The following is a 17972-nucleotide window of genomic DNA, read 5'->3' on the forward strand; positions in this document are numbered from 1 at the left end:
GCCTGGCAAATTTCTGTTTGATGCTAGACATTGTAAATTTTACTTTGCTTCGTGCTAGATATATTTGTATTCTGATATTCTTAAGCTTTGTTCTGGTAGACAATTACTTGGAAACAGTCTCATCTTTCTGGGTCATGCTCTTAAGAATTAAGTGTGAGCAAATTAATGTTTGATGTAGTGCTAATTACTTCCTACTGCTGAGACCCTTCTGAGTACTGCACTAATTTCTCTGTGAAGTGAAGTTCTTTAGCCTGGCTTTGGGGAAAGGAAATATGCATAGCTCTGTATGAACTCCATACAGTCATGCCTCTAATCCTTTCAGGTGGCTCTTTTCCAGGCCTTAGATGTTTCCCTTACATGCATGTGCTGATCATTCTTCTACTGAATGAGCTGAGAGGGTTCTTCTGAAGATCTATATTAACTTTCTTTCTGTGCCACACTCCTCTCTGCTACCGTCTTGTGACTAGCCACACTACTCTCTGAATATGAAAAAACAAATATTAAAATCAAGAATTTTAATCAATTAAAATCAATTCCATCTCCTCAGGGAGTCTATCAGACTTTGCCTGGGTATTCCTTCTGTGCCATGACTTGGAAGCGTTTGCAAAATTCACCTTCTTTGATTTTTGTCTTTCAGGGGTCTTTGTCACTTTATAATGTCCAGTGTCTTGAAAACCGTTTTTATCTAGTCTCTATTATGCCATATGTAATTTTTCAACAATTTTATCTGCCATATACCAAATTACTCCCATCTTTTTTTAAAAAAACTTTTGCTAACATGAAACATAATAACAATATAATAGCTAAATGATCTAACCATTTCTACATCAAAGCACTATACTAACATTTTCTATGTTTCTCGTTTCATCTTTACAGTCATCCTATGAGCCAAGAACTATTATTACTCTCATTCACTACAACTACATGTAACCCAGAAATATTCTTTAAATGAATATTTTTATATCGTTTTTCTTTAAAAGCCAAACAGATATTAAAGCAACTCAGAAAAGGCACTTTGCAGGTAGACAAGATAATACATGTGTATTTTTAAAATAATCATCTTTCATAAACCTTCGAAATATTTCTTGCGGATCTTACTCGAGTTTAGCGAACTTTACTCAACTCACAATTTGTACAAATTACAAACATCCATTAAAGCAAAGAGCTAAATTGCTTCAATATAAGTATAGATAATGCATAATGTTTCTTTAGCTTATTTTTGCCAGACAAATGTCACATAAAAGCCAGGTATGTATATCTTAAAAAATAGAAACTTTACTAGATAAATTATATTTTTCAGCAAACATTTGGGAAGTTATCACGTGGAGAAATGTCCAAAGTTATTTTGTGTAGATCCAAGGAACAATATAAGAACCATCGGGGAGACTATAGGGAGGGTGATTTCATTTGGAATATGAGAGAGAAAATGCTTAACATGCTCCAACTGATACATGGAGCTGGATTCCTTTAAAACAGCGGTTCTCAACCTGTGGGTCACGACCCCTTTGGGGGTCGAACGACCCTTTCACAGGGGTCGCCTAAGACCACTGGAAAACACATATATAATTACATATTGTTTTTGTGAGTAATCACTATGCTTTAATTATGTTCAATTTGTAACAATGAAAATACATCCTGCATATCAGATAGTTACATTACGATTCATAACAGCAGCAAAATTACAGTTATGAAGTAGCAACGAAAATAATTTTATGGTTGGGGGTCACCACAACATGAGGAACTGTATTAAAGGGTCGCAGCATTAGGAAGGTTGAGAACCACTGCTTTAAAAGTTCACTTGGTTCTCTAGCACTGAAAGCACTGGAGCAGAGAATGAAGAGCTGTATGTCACAGGTGTTCCAATTGTGCTCTGGACAGTATATTAGTTTCCTAGGGCTGAGATAACAACATAGAACAAATAAATTGGTTTGAACAACAGAAATGTACTGTTTCACAGTTCTGGAGACTAGAAGTCCAAAGGTGTCAGCAGGCCACGTTCCCTCTGAAAACTGTAGGGTGAATCCCTCCTTGCCCTGTCCAAGCGTCTGGTGGTGTGCTGGTGATCCTTGGCAGCTATAGCACTTCAATCTCTGCGTCTGTCATCACAGGACATTTTCCCAGTGTTCCTGTCACCCCCGCCCATGTATCTATCTGTCTGTGTCTGTAATCCTCTTCGTATAAGGACACCATACTTCAGTATGACCTCATCTTAACTGTCTGTAAAGACCCTATGTCCAAAATAAGGTCACATTCTGAGGTAATGGGAGTTAGAACTTCAACATATCTTTTTGGGGGACAACTCATACCAGATATGAAAGGAACTAGGTAATTATCAACTCTAAAAAGCTGAGACTCCAGGTACATATAAAACAAGAAGTTCAACATTACATATGAACAGAACAATTCTGAAACATTCATTTATTGTTTATGTAGGTGATTCATTAAACAAGTATTTTCTAGGCACTGCCTTGAGCACTGGAAACACCATGAAAAGGTTCCTGCCCTCATGAAATCTGTATCCAAACATAATAAAATGACCACAGTATGTGTACCTACTGTGTAATAATGAGACATGTGATCTCACTAATCCTCACAACAATCCCTGTTAGGTAACAACTTTTATCCTCTGCCGGGAGCCGGTCCATCCTTGCTGTTTCAAGGGACCTGGCATATATGGCATACTGTTCTTAATATGTTTGCTCACCTTCTTGGCGCTGTGTTTTAACCAAGGTCACCTCTCCGAGAAAGGTTGAATCCTCAGGTAGGGATTTTCCCCTGAAGTTAGGGAGGGAATAAAACCCCTCAACTAAGTGCCAGGCGGGGAATTAATCACTTTAACTACGAACAATCATGCTTAAGCTACATAATCTTTACTCCCTGGAATGGAGATAAGAAACACCCTAACCTTTGTAATAGAGATTGATAGGATTGAATCAACTGGTATAAATACAGATGTAACAAGACAGCAAGACACAGAACTTAGGAGACAGGACTTAGAAGACAGGACCAAGAGAGACAGAACCTAGGCACAGAACCTACACAGAACGTTCTCTAGAGACAGAAGGACTTCGCTGGAGAGAACATGGCAAAAGATCCTGGACTGAACCTGACTACAGAAATATGGCAAGAGAACCTGACTAGAACCTGGTGACCGAACCTGGCTGGAGATCTCAGACAGAACCTGGCTGGAGAACCTAGCGAGGGAACATGGCTACAGAACCTGGCTGGAGAACCTGGAGAACCTGGCTGGAGAACCTAGCAAGAGAACATGGACACAGAACTTGGCTGGAGATTGTGGCTAGAGATCCTGGCAGGGTTGATGATCAACTGAACGCTGTCTCCGTGTCATTCCTTCTTCGCCGACTCCGTCCACACCTTTGGGGACCCCTGGACCTGCTGGGGATGGACCCCGGCAATCCTCTTTAACACATGAGAAAACTAAGGCATAGGAACAAAGCTATTTGTTGAAGGTCATCATCTTCCTGGCAAACTGACCCTTTTTGTTATTAAAATGTTCTTTTTACCTTTAGTGATAATCTCTGTCTTGAAATCTATTTTACCTAGTATTAATATAGCTACTCCAGGCTTCTGAAGTTTACTGTTTGCATGTGCTTGGTAAAAAGAAGCATGAACAGGTAGGTGTTCCTCTTAAGAAACAGAGTAATTTACACTTGCAATGCCTAAAGAATACTTTCATTATCTTGAATTCAGTGCTCACAGATTCCATTCAGATAGGCCTCTGATTTTTTGCAACACAAGGCAAGCCACCAATTCTAATGGCTTAAATTACATTTTCCTCTGAGGTTTTTATTGTTATTTTTGTTTAAACATCCTAAATATGCCCAGGAATGAACCAGTAAGCACACTGAAAGTTTCATCCCAAGCTTAATGGTTTGTTGTTCCCAATAATGGAAGATTTCAAGAAGACACTGAATGACAAATTCCCAACACTGCTGTCAAAGGAATCCATTAATTAGGTGAGATGCCATACTAGATGACATGAAAGATGGCTTTTTTAAAAAACATTTTTTAAATATATTTTATTGATTTTTTTCCAGAGAGGAAGGGAGAGGGATAGAGAATTAGAAACATTGACGAGAGAGAAACATCGATCAGCTGCCTCCTGCACACTCCCTACTGGGTATGTGCCCGCAACCAAGGTACATGCCCTTGACCGGAATGGAACCTGGGACCGTTGAGTCTGCAGGCCGATGCTCTATCCACTGAGCCAAACCGGTTAGGGCTGAAAGATGGCTTTTTACTTTATCAACTTATGACTCCAAGATTAATAGTACCTATTATTTGTACCAAGCACTAGATAAGCAGAAATACACAGCTAGTCCTATCAGAGATTAAATGAATGTAGGAAAATACCACTAGTAACGCCTACTGATTTGAAATATATAGTATGTTTGACTGGTGCTGAAGTTTGCCTTTGCTTTACTTTCTAGGCAAATGAAAAACAGTGCAAAAAAGGAACTAAAGAAACTGTAGTCAGTACTCTAGTACCAGCTAGCTTTTGCTTTAGAGACTACATTTACCTTACATTATGCACATAAATTATGTGTACATATTGTTTTTACAGGGTCTTTTAAAAAACTTTAAACAAAAACATTATTGTAACTAGCTTAGTTTCAGTTACAATACTTAAAAGAAAATTAGTATTCGCCCAGCTATGGTGGCTCAGTGGTTGAGTGTCAACCTATGAACCAGGAGGTCACAGTTCAATTCCCAGCCAGGGCACATGCCCAGGTTTCAGGCTCGATCCCCAGTGGGGAGGGGGGTGCAGGAGGCAGCCGATCAATTATTCCCTCTCATCTTTGATGTTTCTATCTTTCTCTCCTTCTCCCTTCCTCTCCGAAATAAATTTTTTTAAAAAAATTAGTAGCTTGGGAGCAGGATGGTCCTGCAGAAATCAACAAGTTCTCGAGGGAGAACCAAGATGGCGGCATAGGTTAACGCCAGAGTTTGCTGCTTTGAACAACTACTTCAAAAGTGAAACCAAAAAACGGAAGGGACATCACCCAGAACCACAGGAACGCTGGCTGAGTGGAAGTCCTACAACTAGGAGGAAAGAGAAACGCACACGGACACTCAGAGGAGGCGCAGAGCTGAAGTCAAATTCTGAGGTGCGGAGTGCGCGGAGCCGGCTGGCGGCGGAGGGCGCGGTTGTTGTTTTCAATCGGGAGGGAGTCGCAGACTCTGAGCACCAGATCCGGGTGAGTCTTTAGGGACCCAGACTCAAACGGGAGAAGCGGGACTGTCTGGCTTTGGTCAGAGCGAGTGCAGCTTTCTCTCTGAGCTTTGCAGCGGGTGCTGGGACTCAGAGAGGCAGAGCCCCTTGGGACAGGACTGAGAGCCGCCATTACTGCTCTCTCCGGCCCACCCTGTTGATCCTGTGCGACCCGCCCAGCCCAAGCCCTGCACAGAGGCATTTGCCGGATAGCCTCAGGCAAAGGCCAGATTAGCACCTCCCTAGAGGACAGAAGTTCTCTCACTGCTGACACAGCTGATTCTCATAGCCACTTGGCCTGGAGGTCAAACCCTCCCTGGAATTAGCTACAACAATCAAGATTTAACTATAAGACTGCGAACAAAGACCACTAGGGGGTGCACCAAGGAAGCATAACAAAATGCGGAGACAAAGAAACAGGACAAAATTGTCAATGGAAGAAATAGAGTTCAGAACCACACTTTTAAGGTCTCTCAAGAACTGTTTAGAAGCTGCCGATAAACTTAATGAGATCTACACGAAAACTAATAAGACCCTCGATCTTATATTGGGGAACCAACTAGAAATTAAGCACACACAGACTGAAATAACGAATATTATACAGACGCCCGACAGCAGACCAGAGGAGCACAAGAATCAAGTCAATGATTTGAAATGCGAGGAAGCAAAAAACATCCAACCGGAAAAGCAAAATGAAAAAAGAATCCAAAAATGCGAGGATAGTGTAAGGAGCCTCTGGGACAGCTTCAAGCGTACCAACATCAGAATTATAGGGGTGCCAGAAGATGAGAGAGAGCAAGATATTGAAAACCTATTTGAAGAAATAATGACAGAAAACTTCCCCCACCGGGTGAAAGAAATGGACTTACAGGTCCAAGAAGCGCGGAGAACCCCAAACAAAAGGAATCCAAAGAGGACCACACCAAGACACATCATAATTAAAATGCCAAGAGCAAAACATAAAGAGAGAATCTTAAAAACAGCAAGAGAAAGAAACTCAGTTACCTACAAGGGAATACCCATACGACTGTCAGCTGATTTCTCAACAGAAACTTTGCAGGCCAGAAGGGAGTGGCAAGAAATATTCAAAATGATGAATACCAAGAACCTACAACCAAGATTACTTTATCCAGCAAAGCTATCATTCAGAATTGAAGGTCAGATAAAGAGCTTCACAGATAAGGAAAAGCTAAAGGAGTTCATCACCACCAAACCAGGATTATATGAAATGCTGAAAGGTATCCTTTAAGAAGAGGAAGAGGAAGAAAAAGGTAAAGATACACATTATGAACAACAAATATGCATCTATCAACAAGTGAATCTAAGAATCAAGTGAATTAATAATCTGATGAACAGAATGAACTGTTGATTATAATAGAATCAGGGACATAGAAAGGGAATGGACTGACTATTCTTGGGGGGGAAAGGGGTGGGGGAAATGTGGGAAGAGACTGGACAAAAATCGTGCACCTATGGATGAGGACAGTGGGTGGGGAGTGAGGGAGGAGGGTGGGGCGGGAACTGGGAGGAGGGGAGTTATAGGGGGGAAAAAAAAGAGGAACAAATGTAATAATCTGAACAATAAAGATTCAATTAAAAAAAAAAAAAAGAAAATGCCACTCTTGGAGCCTATCATCAATAGATTGGCACCATAGGGCAGAACAAATAGGGGTTGTAATAAATGCACATATGAAAATGTTGATTCCCAATAAAAAAAAAAAAAAAAAAAAAAGAAGAGGAAGAGGAAGAAAAGGGTAAAGATACAAATTATGAACAACAAATATGCATCTATCAACAAGTGAATCTAAGAATCAAGTGAATAAATAATCTGATGAACAGAATGAACTGTTGATTATAATAGAATCAGGGACATAGATGGACTGACTATTCTTGGGGGGTAAAGGGGTGTGGGAGATGTGGGAAGAGACTGGACAAAAATCGTGCACCTATGGATGAGGACAGTGGGTGGGGAGTGAGGGCAGAGGGTGGGGCGGGAACTGGGAGGAGGGGAGTTATGGGGGGGAAAAAAAAGGAACAAATGTAATAATCTGAACAATAAAGATTTAATTAAAAAAATAAAAAATAAATAAAAAAATAAATAAAATAAATAAAAAAATTAGTAGCTTGGGCTTGTTTGATTACCGATCAGGGCACATGCCTGTGTTGTGGGCTTGATCCCAAGTAGGAGGTTTGCAGGAGTCAGCCAACCCTACCAACTGAGCCACACAGGCCAGAGCAATAAAAAACATTTTTTTTTTAAAAAAAAAAAAAAAAAAGAAGAATTAGTAAAATCTTTCTTTAAAAGAAATTTAATTCTAGATTTTTATCAATTCAAACTGGTCTTGTCCTAAATTATTTTGATAGTGAAATATTATTTAAATCAGAATAGGTAAGAGAATACAAATTTATATAAATAAGAGTTTCATGGCTAAACCCTACATGGTAGAAAAATTTAGACTATAAGAAAGAAAATTAAATTATACCACCAAACTACTTCCACAAAACATCTGACAATTTTTGTATTAACTCAAATACATTTTGTTACCTGTAGCTTTATTTCTTCTAAGTCTTTAGTTTTCTCTAATAATTCCCCTCTTAGTTCTTCAAACAGTAGCTGGAATTTTTCCTGGTTAGTTTGCTTTTCATTTAACAGGCGTTTGAGTTCATTTTGTGACTTTGTGTACTCATCTTGCAACCTGATTTAAAAAAAAAAAAAAATTCAATTTTAAGTGTATCCCTTGTTTTCTAACTGCATTACTTTTTTTATTATTAAATCTTTATTGTACAGATTACTACAGTTGTTCCCCTTTTTTCCCCAAATAGCTCCCCTCCACCTGGTTCCCACCCCACCCTGTGCCCTTACCTCATCCATAGGTGTACGATTTTTGTTCAGTCTCTTCCCGCACCCCCACACACCCCTCGAGAAGTCAGTCCATTCCCTTTCTATGCCCCTGATTCTATTATATTCACCAGTTTATTCTGTACATCAGATTATTTATTCACTTGATATTTAGATTCACTTGTTGATAGATGTGTATTTGTTGTTCATCATTTGTATCTTTACCTTTTTCATCTTCTTCCTCATCTTAAAGGATATCTTCCAGTATTTCATATAACACTGGTTTGGTGGTGATGAACCCCTTTAGCTTTTTCTTGTCTGTGAAGCTCTTTATCTGACCTTCAATTCTGAATGATAACTTTGCTGCATAAAGTAATCTTGGTTGTAGGTTCTTGCTATTCATCACTTTGAACATTTCTTGCCACTCCCTTCTGGCCTGCATAGTTTCTGTTGAGAAATCAGGTGACAGTCATATGGGTACTCCCTTGAAGGTAACTGACTGTCTTTCTTTCTCTTGCTGCTTTTAAGATTCTCTCTTTGTCTTTTGCTCTTGGCATTTTAATTATGACGTGTCTTGGTGTGGTCCTCTTTGGATTCCTTTTGTTTGGGGTTCTCTGCGCTTCCTGGACTTGTAAGTCAATTTCTTTCACCATGTAGGGGAAGGTTTCTGTCATTATTTCTTCAAATAGGTTTTCAATATCTTGCTCTCTCTCTTCTTCTGGCAACCCTATAATTCGATGTTGGTTCGCTTGAAGTTGTCCCAGAGGCTCCTTACACTATCTTCATATTTTTGGATTCTTTTTTCTTTTTGTTTTTCCGGTTAGGTGTTTTTTGTTTCTTCGTATTTCAAATCTTTGACTTGATTCTTGTGATCCTCTAGTCCAGTGATGGCGAACCTATGACACGTGTGTCAGAGATGACACGCGAACTCATTTTTTTTAATTTTTCTTTGTTAAATGGCATTTAAATATATAAAATAAATATCAAAAATATAAATCTTTGTTTTTCTATGGTTGCAAATATCAAAAAATTTTTATATGTGACATGGCACCAGAGTTAAGCTAGGGTTTTTCAAAATGCTGACACGCCGAGCTCAAAAGGTTCACCATCACTCCTCTAGTCTGCTGTTGAAACTCTGTATAATATTCTTTATTTCAGTCAGTATATGCTAAATTTCTAGTAGGTCCTTTTTCATATCCTTGAGGGTCTCACTAGATTTCTTGAGGGTCTCACTAAATTTATCAACGGTTTCTAGAAAATTCTTGAAAAACCTTATAAGTGTGGTTTTAAATTCTATATCCTGTAGTTTGCTTTCCTCCATTTCTGTCATTTGTGACCTGTTTCTATGTCTCCACATTTTTTATGCTTCCCTGTGTTGATGGAGTGGCTTTCTGTGCTAGGTGTCCTATAGGGCCCAGTGGCTCAACCTCCCCAATTACCTGAGGTGGACACTCTTGGCGCACCCCTTTGTGGGCTTTGTGCACAGTCTTGTTGTAGTTAAGTCTTGATAGTTGTAGGTATCACTGGGAGGAATTGACCTCCAGGCCAGTTGGCTGTGAGAATCAGCTGTGTCTGTAGTGGGAGAACGTCTGAGCTGGAGACACCCTTCTGGGGCAAGACTTGCTTCAGTGGGGCTTTGGTGCTCACTGAGTCTGCCCCCTGAGTGTGTCCCATATGGATCTGAGGAGTTGTAATCTGGATGGTCCCACACTGACCACTGGGTACACTGGCTTGTGGATTTCTAAGGAGGTGCTAATTTAGCCTCTGCCTGAGGCTACCCAGCAGGACCTATGGAGAGATCGGCAGATTCCTCTTCTTTGTTTTGGGTTTGGAGGTGCCCAGATGAGGCCCAGCTGTTAAGCAATGCAAGCTGCTGTTGGGCCTTGGGCCTTCTTTTGGAAGTTCTGGGTTTCTCTGACCCAGCTGGAGATTGTTAGGCAATTTTCAGATTGCAAAGGGCCAGGGCATTCATATGCCAAAGCCTCTGCGCACAGCTTGGGTGGGGCGGGTTCTCAGGGGATCAACAGGGCAGAGCAAGCAGCTATGGCTGCTCCTCAGTCCTGCCGTAAGAGGCCCCGCGTCTCAGTGACCCGGTAATCGCTGCAAGCACCTCTGAGAGATAGCTGCCCTCGAGTTCTGACCGATGCCAGACAGTCCAGTTTCTCCCGGTATGAGTCTGGATCCCGAGAGACTCGCCAGGAACTGGAGTCCAGAGCAGTCGGGAGCTTGTGACTCCCTCCTGATTGAAAAAGACAACCATGTCCTCAGTTGCCAGCACTTTCCACGTGTGCCTCCATACCTCTGCACTTTACTTCTGCACCTCCTCTGAGTCTCAGTGTGCTTTTCTCTTACCTTCTAGTTGTATAATTTCCACTCACCCAGCCTTCTTGTGGTTCTGGATGATGTCCGTTTTGTCTTTTAGTTGTATTTTTGAGGTGGTTGTGCAAGGCAGCAATTTCCGGTGTTTACTTATGCCACCATCTTCGTTTCTCTCTAACTGCATTACTTTTTATGTAAAGTCAATCAAAACTACAGAAGACCAATATCATATATCCTATTAAAACTGTAATATCACCCTGGCTGGGTTGCTCAATGGTTACAGTATCGGCCTACAGAAAAGTGTCTCAGGTTCGATTCCCAGTCAAGGGCACGTACCTGGGTTGCAGGCTCCATGCCTAGCCCTGGTCAGAGTGTGAATGGGGGGCAACCAGTCAATGTGTATCCCTCACATCGATGTTTGTCCCTCTCTCTCTACCCCCCATCCTCCCTTCCCTCCATTCTCTCTAAAAAAAAAAATCAGGAGAAAAAATTATCCTCAGGTGAGGATTTAAAAAAACAATACTGCAAATATCGTTTTCTTTATAGAGTTTCATTTAATTATTAATGGAGTAGTTTCTGAAAGCAATTTTACTTTGAGGGGAAAAAACAATTTAGCCACACAGATACATTTAATTATATATGTCTTAGCTACGTTCAAAACAAGACTTTTACAAATTCATAACACAACTTGATACCATACTTAGTTTTGCATAAAGAAATTTAAAGCAAAAATTTTACTGTATTGAAGTTTTAAGTGCATATACTGTAAAAAGCTAAAATTATACTGTATGTTCCAGAGCAAACATTCAAAAAGTATTTTTTTTTTCAATGCAAGGCCCTCATATCCAAATTTAAGTATTTTACCTGTTGTGTTCAGTTTTCAGAGTCTGATAATTAGTTTTATGTTGTTCACATCGTACTCTTTCTTCAATTAACATATTTTGTAACGCACGGTCAGAATCTGTCAGCCCACTGTCTCCACCAGGAGGACAAATGGTGGGAAGAGTGTTCATATTGGTAGGTAAGCTGACAACCATGTAATAATAAGTACTGGCTTCCTTATTGTCTTCGTTTTTATTCAAGATTATCTTACACTTCCTTCTTGCAAAGACAGAATCTTGGGAGGCCAAATTATACCTACGCAGAGAAATAAACTTAATTAATAATCAGTGAACTCATTCAGTGTTATATTTTTTTATCACATTCTTCTTCTTATCATTTCTATAATAAACCTGACTTTCAGATTTTCAACTGTTCAAAAATAAACTTGAATAATATCTTAACAAATTTTCTTCACATCCACCTAAGTTTCTGTAACCATTAAGGTCACAGCTTCAAGTATTAACATAACTAGAAGTACTGACCTTTCCAATTTAGGTATACTTCTGGAGTCAGATGTTTCCTAAAGCTACTGGCTTAAACTTCAAGGGTGGATCCTGACACAAAATCCATATCCTAACCTAAAATCAGGGGGAACGCCACTTGAAACTTGTTAAGTAGCTGGGGAGAATCACAGTCTTCGAAAAGATGGCCTTCAATACATTACTGTTAGTGTGTTTAATGCTGCAAAGAGTCTTTTCACACAAGGTGAACTGCAGATTCAGATGCGGAATCAGTCAACACATAAACAGTGATCACCACCTACAAGTTACGCATGGTGCTAAGAAAAGGAATATAAATCACCTCAGTAATCCCCAAAAGCACTGACTAAATATTATGAAACAATTAAATGTCTGTTTTATGGGAAAGTAAAAAATAATGACAGTGTATTCTTACTATAAATAATTAAAATAAATATTTTAATCAAAGTAATTCTGTCCCTTTAAAATTTATTAATCTTTCACAAACCTAATATGCTAAGTGTCCGACCATTCATTTGACTGTTCAATCAGTCCTACGATACGCACTGGCCACCAGGGGGCAGATGCTCCAACCAGTAGGTTAGTTTGCTGCTGGGGTCAGGCCGATTGGAACTGGGTGAGATGGGCCGTACATATCCTGGAGCCAATCTCCAGTGGTCCCTCCCCACCTCAAAATATTTATTCTAATTAATATCCTTTCAATGTGCATGAATCCGTGCACCCGGCCTCTAATTATTTATATATATACTAGAGGCCCGGTGCACAAAAATTTGTGCACTCGAGGGGGAGGAAGGGTCCCTCAGCCCGGCCTGTGCCCTCTCGCAGTCTGGGACCCCTCGGGAGATAACGACCTGCTGGCTTAGGCCTGCTCCCGGGTGGCAGAGGGCAGGCCCAATCCCTAAGTGCAGCCCCTGGTCAGGCTCAGAGCAGGGCTGATTGGGGAGTTGGGGCGCCGCCCCCTGTCATGCACAGAGCAGGGCGGATCGGGAGGTTGCGATGCCACCCTCAGTCACACTCAGGGTAGGGCCGATTGGGAGGTTGGGGCACTGCCCCCTGTCACACTCAAGGCAGGGTCGATGGGGAGGTTGCGGCGCCACCCCGTCACGCACAGAGCAGGGCCCATCAGGGGATTGAGGAGCTCCCCCCTGTCACTCACAGAGTAGGGTTGATAGGGGAGTTGGGACACCGCCCCCTGACACACACAGAGCAGGGTGGATCAGGGGGTTGGGACGCCGCACCCTGTCACACTCAGGACAGGGCCGATGGAGGTTATGGCTCTACCCCGTCACACACAGAGCAGGGCTCGTGGAGGGCGGTTGGGTGGCCGCCCTCTATCACACACAGAGCAGGGCCGATCAGGGGGTTGGGGCGCCGCGACTCTCACACTCAGGGCAGGGCCGATGGGGAGGTTATGGCTCTACCACGTCACACACAGAGCAGCGCCCGTGGGGGGTGGGGGGGGGGGGTTTGGGGCGCCGCACCCTGTCACACACAGAGTAGGGCCGATGAGGGGGTTGGGGCGCCGCACCCTGTCACACACAGAGCTGTAGGGCGATCAGGGGGTTGGGGAGCTCCCTCCTATCAGGCACAGAGAAGGGCTGATCAGGGGGTTGGGGCACCTTCCCCTGTCACGAACAGAGCAGGGCGGATAGGGAGGTTGTGGCCCCGCCCCCTGTCACGCACAGAGCCGCAGGGCGATCAGGGGGTTTGGGCACTGCCCCCTGTCACACTGATCCTGGTGCCAGGGGCCCTCGTGGCTCTGCTGATCCTGGTGCTGGGGATAGAGGCCTGGTGCACGGGTGGGGGTCGGCTGGTTTGCCCTGAAGGGTGTCCTGGATCAGGGTGGGGGTTCCACTTGGGTGCCTGGCCAGCCTGGGTGAGGGGCTGATGGCTGTTTGCAGGTGGTCACACACCCTTCAGAGTGGGGGTCCCCACTGGGGTGACTGGCCAGTCTGGCTGAGGGGCTGAGGACTGTTTTCAGGCTGGTGGGTGACTGAAGCTCCCAACCGCTCCTTTTTTTCTTTTTCTTTTTATTCTGGGCCAGCTTTAGCTCTGAGGCTTGGCTGCTGAAAGCAGGTATCTGGTTTGTTTGGGTTATATAATTGAAACACTGTTGCGGTCCTGCTCACTCCAGCTTTGAGGTCCCGGCTGGCTGAAAGCAGCGATCTGTGTTTGTTCTATAATTGAAACAATGTTGCGGTCCTGCTGGCTGAAGCCTGGCTCACTGAAAGCAGGTTTCTGGGGTTTTGTTTAGCTTCTATATTTGTAACAATGTTTCAAACTGCAAGCTCAGAGGCCGGCAAGGCAGGCAGGGAACATTGGAGTCCTCCGTCACTGAAGCAAGCAAGCCTCATGTTCGCTTCAAGCTGCCTGGCTGCTGGCCGCCATCTTGGCTGGCAGTTAATTTGCATATCTCCCTGATTAGCCAATGGGAAGGGTAGCAAAGGTATGGCTAATTACCATGCTTCTCTTTTATTAAATAGGATATCGTAACAGCACGTCCCACAGTGGGTTTTTTTCAAAATTGAAGAGAAAATCAGGAACATCACAGACAAAAAAAAAGGCTAAGGGTGTTTATCACCACCAAGCCAGCAATGCAAGAAATGCTAAAGGGACTACTGTAAAAAGGAAAAAGAAACACAGGCACAAAAAATAAAAATGGCTAAAAACAAGTAGCTATCAATAATAACTTTAAACATCATGGCCCAAATGCTACAATCAAAAGGCATGGAGTGGCTGAATGGATAAGAAAACATGACCCATATATATGCTGTCTATAAGAGACCCACCGCAGAACAAGACACTCACACAGAATGAAAGTGGAAGGACGGAAAAGTATCTTTCAGGCAAATGGAAATGAAAAAAAAGCTGTGGTAACAATCCTATCTAATAAAAGACAAATAGGCTAATTAACCGTACCTCCGACACGCTTCCCATTGGCTAATCAGGGGGATATGCAAATTAACTGCCAACCAAAATGGCGGCCAGCAGCCACGCAGCTGAAGCGAACAGGAGGCTTTCTTGCTCCAGTGATGAAGGAAGCCAAGGTTTCCCGCCTGCGCAGCAGGACTCTGAGCTGCACTTTAAGCAACAATGTTGCAATTATAGAAGCTAAACAAACCTCAGATACTTGCTTTCAGCAGCGGAGGCCTCAGAGCTGGACCCGGCTCTCAGCTCTAGTGACAGCTATAGAAGGTAAATAAATCCCAGAATATAAAAAATAAAAGAAAAAATGGACAGGTTGGGAGCTTCCGTCACACGCCAGCCTGAAAACGGCCCTCATCCCCTCACCCAGGCTGGCCAGGCACCCCAGTGGGGACCCCCACCCTGAAGGGGATGTGACCAGCTGAAAACAGCCATCAGCCCCTCACCCAGGCTGGCCAGGCACCCAAACAGGACCCCCACCCTGATCCGGGACACCCTTCAAGGCAAACCAGCCGGCCCCCACCCATGCACCAGGCCTCTTTCCTATACAGTAAAAGGGTACCATGCAAACTGACCCTAACAGCAGAAAGACTGGGAATGACTGGTCACTATGACACACACTGACCACCAGGGGGCAGATGCTCAATGCAGGAGCTGCCCTCTGGTGGTCAGGACGCTCTTACATGGGGAGCTCTGCTCAGCCACAAGCCAGGCTGATAGCTGCCAGTACAGCGGTTGTGGTGGGAGCCTCTCCTGCCTCCTCAGCAGTGGTAAGGATGTCCACCTGCAGTTTAGTCCTGCTCCCCGCTGGCAAGTGGACATCCCCCAGGGGCTGCCGGGCTGCCAGAGGGATGTCTGATTGCCATCTTAGGCCCAATCCCCCAGGGAGCAGGCCTAAGCCAGCAAGTGGTCACCCCCGAGGGGTCCCAGCCTGCAAGAGGACACAGGCCGGGCTGAGGGATTCCCGCCCCCCCATCAGAGTACACAAATTTTTGTGCACCGGGCCTACAGTAGTGATATATGACAAAATAGAGTGAAGGCCATAACAAGAGAAAAGAAAGGCCACTTCTTAATACTAAGGGGATCAAAACAACAGAATATAATTCTGGTAAACATATATGCACCCAATATAGGAGCACGCAAATAAATAAAAAAAATTCTGGAAGATATCAAGGCAGAGATCGACAGCAATACGAACATAGTAGCGGACTTTATTTTTTATTTTTTTAAAATAAATTATTATTGTTCAGATTACTACAGTTGTTCCTCTTTTTTCCCCTCATAGCTCCCCTCCACCTGGTTCCCACCCCACCCACCCCATTCCCTTACCCCCGCCACTGTTCTCATCCATAGGTGTAAGATTTTTGTCCAATCTCTTCCCGCACCCCCCACACCCCCTTCCCTCCGAGAATTGTCAGTCCACTCCCTTTCTATGCCCCTGATTCTATTATAATCACCAGTTTATTCTGACTTAATTTTTAGATAAACTTGTTGATGGATATCTATTTGTTGTCACTTTGTTGTTCATAATTTTTATCTTTACCTTTTCCTTCTTCTTCCTCTTCTTAAAGAATATCCTTCAGCATTTCATATAATCCTGGTTTGGTGGTGGTGAACTCCTTTAGCTTTTTCTTATCTGTGAAGCTCTTTATCTGACCTTCAATTCTACAGGATAGCTTTGCTGGGTAGAGTAATCTTGGTTGTAGGTTCTTGCTATTCATCACTTTGAAGATTTCTTGCCACTCCCTTCTGGCCTGCATGGTTTCTGTTGAGAAATCAGCTGACAGTCGTATGGGTACAGCCTTGTAGGTAACTAACTGTTTTTCTCTTGCTGTTTTTAAGATTCCTTCTTTGCCTAAACCGGTTTGGCTCAGGTGATAGAGCGTCGGCCTGTGGACTAAAAGGTCCCAGGTTCGATTCCGGTCAAGGGCATGTACCTGGGTTTCGGGCACATCCCCAGTGGGGGGTGTGCAGGAGGCAGGTGATCGGTGTTTCTCTCTCATCGATGTTTCTAACTCTCTATCTCCCTTTCTCTCTGTAAAAAAAAAAAAAAGATTCTCTCTTTGTCTTTAGCCCTTGGCATTTTAATTATGATGTGTCTTGGTGTGGTCCTCTTTGGATTCCTTCTGTATGGGGTTCTCTGCGCTTCCTGGACTTGTAAGTCAATTTCTTTCACCATTTAGGGGAAGTTTTCTGTCATTATTTCTTCAAATAGGTTTTCAATATCTTGCTCTCTCTCTTCTTCTGGCACCCCCATAATTCGGATGTTGATATGTTTGAAGTTGTCCAAGAGGCTCCTTACACTATCTTCATATTTTTTTATTCTTTTTTCTTTTTGCTTTTCAGGATGGGTGTTTTTTGCTTCTTATTTCAAATCTTTGACTTGATTCTTGGGATCCTCTACTTTGCTGTTGGATCTCTGTACATTATTCTTAATTTCAGTCAGTGTATTTTTAATTTCTGACTGGTCCTTTTCCTTTTTTTTTTTTTTTTTTGGCATTCTTATTAAGATCTTTGAAAGTCTCAATAAGTTCCTCAGAGTTTTGTAGAAGATCCTTGAGTAACCTTATACCTGTGGTTTTGAACTCTATGTCCAGTAGTTTGCTTTCCTCCATGTCTTTCATTTGTGACATGTTTCTTTTTCTCCGCATTTTGACAGACTGCAAGGACCCGCTGTGTCTATAGTGGAAGAATTGCTGTGCTGGAGACACCCGTATGGGGTAGGACTTGCTTCAGTGGGGCTTTGGTGCTCACTGAGTCTGCCTCTTGAGTGTGTCCCTTATGGATGTGAGGAGTTGAAATCTGGTATCTGACCACTGGGTACCCTGGCTCCTGGATCTCCAAGTCAACCACTGTGTGAGTCCACCCAGCAGGAACTACAGCGATATCAGCAGATTTCTCCTCTTTGTTTGGGGTTTGGAAGTTTTGGAGCTCTCTGACCCAGCTGCAGTTTGTTAGGTTAGGCTGCAAAAGGGCAGGCGGTTCCTTTGCCCTGCTTGGGTGGGGATGTAAATTGAGTGGGGTGAGGTCTCAGAGGATCACCAGGGCGGAGCAAGCAGCAATGGCTGTCGTCAGCCGTCTCCGCGACTCCTCGCGACTCCTCGCGTCTCCGCGTCTCTGCATCCCCAAGTCCAGCGCACCCACAGTAACAATGATCCCTACAAGCAGCTCTGCGAGAAAGCCACCCTCACTTTCCGACTCGCAGCAAGACAGTCCAGTTTCTCCCTGTAGAAGTCTGGGTCCCCAGAGTCTCGCCATAAACGAGTACAGTGCATTCGAGAGCTTGTATCCCCTT

At 43.2% G+C, this 17972-nt stretch overlaps 1 protein-coding gene across 4 annotated transcripts in view; it reads right to left on the bottom strand.

Annotated features, from left to right (window-relative positions):
• CEP83 (centrosomal protein 83) overlaps positions 1 to 17972 on the bottom strand; it is a 143756-nt gene that overhangs the window by 92561 nt on the left and 33223 nt on the right. For 3 of the 4 annotated variants that reach the window (XR_009451280.1, XM_059683808.1, XM_059683807.1), the window contains exons 2-3: positions 11256 to 11528; positions 7779 to 7929 (exon numbers count right to left, since the gene is read on the bottom strand). Coding sequence is in view for 2 of the 4 variants with exons in the window: in XM_059683808.1 (XP_059539791.1) it covers positions 7779 to 7929; positions 11256 to 11428 (324 nt within the window). In the remaining 2 variants the exon portion in view is untranslated. The remainder of the gene's footprint in view (positions 1 to 7778; positions 7930 to 11255; positions 11529 to 17972) is intronic. The other variant, XM_059683809.1, reaches the window with a different exon arrangement.

This window comes from Myotis daubentonii, chromosome 2 (assembly GCF_963259705.1).
Source record: "Myotis daubentonii chromosome 2, mMyoDau2.1, whole genome shotgun sequence".
Taxonomy (NCBI): domain Eukaryota; kingdom Metazoa; phylum Chordata; class Mammalia; order Chiroptera; family Vespertilionidae; genus Myotis; species Myotis daubentonii.